Source organism: Triticum aestivum, chromosome 7D, assembly GCF_018294505.1.
Source record: "Triticum aestivum cultivar Chinese Spring chromosome 7D, IWGSC CS RefSeq v2.1, whole genome shotgun sequence".
NCBI lineage: Eukaryota > Viridiplantae > Streptophyta > Magnoliopsida > Poales > Poaceae > Triticum > Triticum aestivum.
Genome location: NC_057814.1, coordinates 71,464,025 through 71,471,382, shown reverse-complemented (window position 1 = coordinate 71,471,382; position 7,358 = coordinate 71,464,025). Strand labels below are relative to the sequence as shown.

At 44.0% G+C, this 7,358-nt stretch overlaps 1 protein-coding gene across 1 annotated transcript; it reads left to right on the top strand.

Moving 5' to 3' along the window:
• Positions 1–1,543: 1,543 nt before the first annotated feature.
• On the top strand, positions 1,544–6,009 carry LOC123163630 (subtilisin-like protease SBT3.9). The gene is made up of 9 exons (XM_044580988.1): positions 1,544–1,647; positions 1,770–1,861; positions 1,976–2,073; positions 2,153–2,317; positions 2,569–3,182; positions 3,709–3,776; positions 3,871–4,137; positions 4,232–4,349; positions 4,463–6,009. The coding sequence occupies exons 1-9, from the start codon at positions 1,567–1,569 to the stop codon at positions 4,727–4,729; spliced, it is 1,770 nt and encodes a 589-aa protein (XP_044436923.1). The 5' UTR covers positions 1,544–1,566; the 3' UTR covers positions 4,730–6,009.
• Positions 6,010–7,358: the final 1,349 nt, after the last annotated feature.

The following is a 7,358-nucleotide window of genomic DNA, read 5'->3' as shown; positions in this document are numbered from 1 at the left end:
AGGTCTCTTCCGATTTGAGTATCATTGACGTCGATGTCCATTTGCCTTCATGCTTACCTGCAGCGTCAGCCTAAATGCATTTAGCAATTTGGGAGTATTGAATGTTTTTCCAAGCAACTGGCATGACGCTGTCTTTTCATAAGGAAGGGAAAATATGTACAAGTTGGCATGCTTGAAAGAAAGAAAAAAGGACATGCGAGAACCACAAAAACACCGGACCTCATAAGCAGTTGAGTTTTGTTTCACACATTAGCAACTGCTCCTAGCAGTTAGGATTTGTCTCACATATTAATAACTGCCCAAGTACGACGTGTATCTACCGTGAATGCATTTGCAGAAAGACTGGACGTGCTCCACAGTGGGGGGATGCGCTGCTGGCCACCACCCAACTACCCTTAAAACAACCATCGGACTAAGATGCCTCATCAGATCAAATCTCGCAACCAAGATGAGGTCACTAAACCCAGAGAGACAACTGCATGATAATGCTATACGTGTCAATGTGTGGGCCACCTTTTCTTAGCTGCATCATTCTGACCGCTTCTGTTTCCACCAGTTGTTATCGGACCTAATTGACACTTACATCATTTTCTTGCTAAGAACATAAAAGCAAAGGCATTTCCAAACAAAAGAAAAGAAAGTCGAGAGACGGGCTCATAGAAGTCACCACACCACGGCTCGAAATAATTGATTGTTATTGGTTCACTTGCACTGCGTCGCATGATGGGTCATTGTTGGCCTTGTATCGAACTTATTTGTTTTTCCGCTCTTCTGCTTTGCAGCTTCTTAGAACCTTGCTTTGTTGCGATCTTAAGGGCCTTATTCTAAGGCCGGGCAATCGCCTTCTATCTAAAAAGGTGACCACAACACACTATGTCGGCTCGAATTACCGGATTTATGTAATTTTAACAGCTTGGGAAACAAATCAGTAAAACCAATCTGCCGAAGGAATAAATATATTTTTGAAGAAAAAGTCTCTTGGCACTTTATTTGAAAACAGGCAAAGTTACATTTTTTAGTACATGCGATAACAGGAAGTTGGCGGGTCATTATCCCTTACGTACCCATGGAATATTTGAATGTGTCACGTTTGTCAACTTTGTTACGTATTACCTACCGCCGCGTTTTTAGAACAATTAAGACACATGTGGAACGATTAAGACGCATGTGCAAAGACGATCAGGTCATTACATCAGACCAGTCAAAAAAAGGTCACTAGTACATCAAAGAGCATAATTAATTAATATCTATATATCCAGTTTGGTGCTAATAGCCGCCAGGACCTGATCAAATTAAGCATGGTGCTTCTTCCTCATTAGCAAAAGCACGCGGTGGCGGTGCTTGGTATATGGACAAGGATCTAGTCTTTCTTTCTCACGCGTGTGTCACTGTCACCTAACAACATATGGAAAGAATCCGTCCCAAAGGAGAAAAAACTACGCGCAAAACAAATTGGTTTGAACTGTTCTTGCACCCCATGGTTATTGCTCCTGACTGCTATATAAACATACAAACCTAACGAGGGAACACAAACACAAGAACATAGCTCTCTTCTTCAAGCCAGATATGGATTCCAGAACAGCATTCTGCGGCGCTTTGCTACTGCTCGTGACACTGCTACCTCTTTCAGCTAGCGCATCGAGCAAAGTAAGATACACATCCGAGGCGGCGAGGCCCCTCATTCAATTTGCTTTCTTTCCAGATTAGCTCTAATTTCTCAGGTACTATTTTTTGTTGTTGGAAAACTTACGCGGCAAAATGAATTTCAGCTCTACATCGTGTATATGGGGGAGAAGAAGCACGATGACCCGTCCGTGGTCACCGCGTCTCACCATGACATGCTAACCTCTGTTTTTGGGAGGTACTGTAACTAGCTACAAATTCATTTTGTCCAAAGCAAAAACAACGAGGAGTTAATGTTGCATCGTAGACGTATTAGTCGTGATTTGCTCACCCTCATTTTACTTGGCAACAGCAAGGATGAAGCCTTGAGGTCGATAGTTTACAGTTACAAGCATGGATTTTCTGGTTTCGCGGCGATGCTCACTGAGTCTCAGGCTGAGGCAATCGCAAGTAAGTAATTGCCAGTCCTAGTTATCGCCGTATCTACTTGCATGACCAACTTGAACTAATCAGCATATTTTGAATATAGAATTCCCTGAAGTTGCCACTGTGGAGCCTAACACTTTCCACGAAACGCACACAACTAGGAGTTGGGACTTTCTTGGCCTTGACCATAACCAACCAGCACAACAACCGGGACTACTCAAAAAAGCAAAGTACGGTGAAGATGTCATCGTGGGTGTGATCGATACAGGTTCGCAATCCCACCCTCAAGTTTTTTTTTCCGAAAAGGGATAATGCCGGCCTCTGCATCATATGATGCACACAGCCACCCCACCCTCAAGCTTAAATCCTAAATATTTTTTTGAGGGAAACAACAGGACTCTGCTGCGTATTTTTTATTTATTTTCGAAATGAATGATACAAAGAAAGGTTAAATCCTAAATATGAGAAATCTCAATACCGAATCAATTCATGCCCATGAATATGCATGCTTCTTTACAGGCATATGGCCAGAATCACGAAGCTTTGACGACAAAGGGTATGGCCCTGTACCGGCACGGTGGAAAGGGAAATGCGAGACTGGCGAGGAGTTCAACGCCACAAGTTGCAACAAAAAGATCATTGGTGCACGGTGGTATGGCAGAGGCATCAGCGCTGAGTTGCTAAAGGGCGACTACAAATCGGCTCGGGACAACAACGGCCATGGCACGCACGTCGCCTCAACTATCGCCGGCGGGGAAGTGCAGGGCGTGAGCTATGGAGGACTGGGCATGGGCATGGCACGAGGCGGGGCACCACGTGCGCGGCTCAGTATCTACAAGGCGTGCTGGGTGGGCGGGAGTTGCTCTGGTGCGGCTGTCCTTGCGGCTGTTGATGATGCCATACACGACGGTGTGGACGTCTTGTCGCTCTCGATTGGAGGGGCTGGTCAGCAGTTCCCCGGGACGCTCCATGCTGTGCAAAGAGGGATCTCTGTTGTGTTTAGTGGAGGGAACGATGGACCTGTGCCGCAAACTGTGGGTAATGCCCTGCCGTGGGTTACGACGGTGGCCGCTAGCACGATTGACCGGTCTTTCCCGACCTTGATATCGCTGGGAAACAAAGAAAAGCTCGTGGTACGTACCGAACTCTCCTTTCTTTTAGAAGTATGTGTACATTATTTTTCATTTTCTGTCATCTGCTGAGAAATGTTATAGCAAAGTGTTGTCTTCGTGCCCATTCTCAAGGGATAAAGATCCCAGCGAAAATATTAATTGAAAAAACAAGTGATTTTTTAATATTAATAGACGTACTCCAAACCCGAAATAGTAGGATCAATATGATTGGTCAAGTTGCTTATGCCCTCTAGCGTACACAAATTCACGAACATGAGCTTTCATACGCGCACACACTAAGCAGACGATCAAACTAAAAAGCAAATGTTTAGCTCCTCCTTTAAGCTTCCTTATGATTCTTTCAGTGTATATATGCGAGCTGGATTCCATTTTCTCGGTCCGGCCAACTATATCATATCCTGCACAAGCCTTCCTTTTTTGATAAAGGACACTTTTATTAACTTAAAATGTAGCATCAAGCAAGCATGATGTACAAGCTTTCCTGAATTAACTTGCTCATTAATCTGTGATTGATTTGAAAACGCAGGGGCAATCTCTAAACTACAACGCAGCTATGAACAACAGCGGCTTTCAGGACCTTGTTCATGTGCAGAGGTAGTGAAAGAAACCAGTCGCTTGACGACATTTGATCGATAGTAAATGTCATGCGCTTTGTACAGCCATGTTAAAATTTTAAACTTTTGCGCAGCTGCGACACAGAATCACTATCACTGAGCAACGTCACCGGAAAAACCGTCCTCTGTTATGCACCGGCGCAGGCGGCCATCACGCCACCCAGGGCAGAACTTCATTCTCTCATCAATCGTACTATCGAGGCCGGCGCAAAGGGCCTCATCTTCGCACAATACACTGTCAACCTTCTTGAAATCCTGACCAGCTGCGAGGGATTTATGTCTTGTGCACTGGTGGATTTCGAGATCGCACAAAGAATCGCCTCCTACTCAAAAATGACTGAGTAAGAATTTGTCACATTGTTTTGAGAGTATATGTGCCTTCTCCTTAATTATGTAATGGCAAATTCATGTCTGTTGTCATGTGTGTTATGCTAGGAGTCCGGTGGTGAAGATATCGCCAGCTGTAAGCGTTGTGGGAAATGGGGTGTTGTCACCGTATGTCGCCTCATTCTCGTCAAGAGGCCCGAGCCTTGCTTTCCCTCGCATACTCAAGGTATATCATTATCAGCTACTTAGCTTGGGACATGTAGTTAAAAATTTCCTAACCTCTCTAGGTTTTGAACTCAAGACTTGCATACCTAATTTTCAATATACATGTTTCAACAGCCCGACATTGCTGCACCTGGCGTCGGCATCTTGGCAGCGGAGCGTGACTCCTACGTGTTCCATTCTGGGACATCCATGGCGTGCCCACATGTCTCTGCGGTGACGGTGTTGCTCAAGTCAGTTCACCCTGACTGGTCACCTGCCATGATCAAGTCTGCCATCGTCACCACATATCATCAAAAACATGCACCAATCAAGAGCAGTCTATACTTGACAAATCCTTCAAAATATGCACTAATCATCATACTACCATCGAGTAATACATGAAACTATAACTGATCCTCATTCCATCATTACAAATTTCCTCATGGACTGCTTCTGTGCTCGCCTTTTTAGTTTTTAATAACTAAGCATCAACAAATACATATACACAGTCTTCAAACTATCCCAACAAACCAAAACATGTGTATGCTCCTGTGAATATACTTTTTCTATATCTAGCAGTGGGGGGCCATTTTCCAGGGGGAAAAAGTACTTGATAGCATCTATCAAGCAAGATGATAGCATAGTGAAGGCTATGTCGACGAGCAAGGTATGCTGGCCAACACCCACCTTTTTCTCTTACTTGCACGAAAGTGTTTACCCATTATTACCCATACGAACAAGTAAAACCATGATTACGCAGTACATTGTCAGATTATCTTGCTGTAAAATTACTTGTTGCAATATGACCTACTAGTTGACAGTAAATCTGCGAATACCCGAAACATGCACACAAGCAAGTGTCAGATTTTAACTTGGGCGGTGCTGCTAGATCGCAAAATTAAGGTCAGATCAACATTTGAAGGGCAGGGAAGATCAATATTACCTGCGAAGTGGTACCAGATGGGGCTGGAGTAGACTTGTTCGAAGCTGGCACCACCGGAGCTTCGGGCGGTGCGACCATGATTGGGGAGAAGAGGTGCCGTTGTCAGACCTTGCTGTCGACGAAGCAGTGGAGAATCGTGGCCGGAGCAGGGGGGAGTGGGTGGCCTCGCGGATCCGGCCGATTTGACGATGACGGGGGCGGCCAAGGTGACGGCTTGGAAAACCCTAGCCGTTGCCCTCCGCGTCGCCTCTCTGTCTCTGCAAAGAACGAAGTGTGGTGGGATTGGGAATGGGGGTGGGGTTGGGGTTGGGGCCATCGCTCGCTTTTCTCTCTGCCTCCCACTTGTGTAGGCCCACAAAAGGAACAAAGTGTTGGGCCGGATCAGATGCAGATTTGGCAGCTTTACCAATTCTGGCCAAACAGAAAAGATGAGCATGACCACAGGTGTTCTTTTGAAGAAACCCTAAAAATACACTCCTGTTCATATTGCATGTGGATGAGTCTTTCAGTACACCAATTGATCTTGAATAATTTTAAGCACTCCACAGTATATATATATATATATATATATGAAAATAATGGTTAACCAATAAAATGGTAAACTATTAGATGCAAGGTTACAAATATTTGAAAAAATCAATAATTGAATTGTATGCATTTTTATGATTAAATTTAATAAATGTAACATTTTTGCAAAAACTATGATAATTAAAATATTCATTGGTATTTAAAAAAACAACCGCAAATGACTACTTATGCCAACCAGAACTTCTTCAGGGTTTCATTTATTCATCTATTCTTTGGCATGCTGGTTCTCATAACGCCTTCTTCGGACCTTCTCTTTGTCCAACAAATTCCTGAGATATTGGGCTAGCGCCTTGTGTTTCGCCCTCACACCATGCTTCATTTGGTATCCTTTGGCAACTCCTTCGGCGTGCTCAAGAATACTAACGAAAGCCGGGTCCAGATATTTGCCACAGAACGCGCAACGATATGCCATACGCTTAAGCACGTTGCACTGTCCATTCTGCAATTCTTCAAGGGTTTTCTGAGTGTGTGCATCCATCTCTCCTTTGGAAATGTCCGCATAATCATGAGAATAAGGCTGCAAGTTTAAATTATGTATGATATATGCTGCACCATTGTTTACAGTACCTAATATTCCCTAAGTTTCATACTGTAGTGCCTATAAATTATTTTTAAAGTAAATATTTATTAACTTTGAAAATTTAAGGAGAAAAAAGCAATATCAAATCCATATGAAAGCATAAATCATATGATGTACTTTTAAAAAAATTGTCAATAAACATGCACAACCTTTATGATGTCTGACTTTTAGCATAAAACCAAAACACACTAAATTGTGGAGTGGATGAACCATTAATTTCTCAAAGATTGATTGAATAAATAATGATCATTACGTACTGATGATCAACATTATATTTAGAGCTAGATTCCATTATGCCAATTCAACAATGTATTGATGGTTTAATGATTAACCTCTAACCTTAAACTTGAAGACAGATCTAGGGTTAAAAAATTAAAATTACCGTAACGGAATTCCAGTCCATGCCGTGCATGTGCTGCTGCTTGTGATCGACGACGGAGTACGGCACCTTGTTGACACGATGCTTCTCTGGGTCGGACACCGAGTTGTCCAAAGCTTTCTCGTGGGGATCCTGATCCATGCGATGGACGGCGACGTCGGTGGTTAGCCTCGCAAGTCCACGATCTGTCACGACGGCGTCCATGACAGGCCCCTCACGTCCATGGCCACGATCTGTCACGACGGCCAATCGACCACCACGAGTGGATTTCATATCCGGCGGCAGGGAGGCGGGCGTGTGAGCGGCGGCGATGGTTTTAGAGCGTACCCTAGGGGGAGAGATGCGGGGAGTAATTGGTAGTTACCTACTATAGCAGAAATACTTATGAGAAAAATTGATTGGTCGGCGTTGGGCACCTTCAATGCAGCAACGCTTATTTAGGTGCTTAATTAGGATCCTGGAAAAAAAATCACAAGCGTAGGCGCTTGGGGCAGGAGCTAGGAACTGGATTTTGTACATCTACGTGATGCAATCCAAAGAT

Coding starts and splice junctions, on each gene's coding strand:
- LOC123163630 (XM_044580988.1), top strand. CDS start 1,567: ATGGATTCCAGAACAGCATTCTGCGGCGCTTTGCTACTGCTCGTGACA. Junction 2,318..2,568: donor CGTGGGTGTGATCGATACAG/GTTCGCAATCCC, acceptor GCTTCTTTACAG/GCATATGGCCAGAATCACGA. Junction 4,350..4,462: donor CTTTCCCTCGCATACTCAAG/GTATATCATTAT, acceptor ATGTTTCAACAG/CCCGACATTGCTGCACCTGG.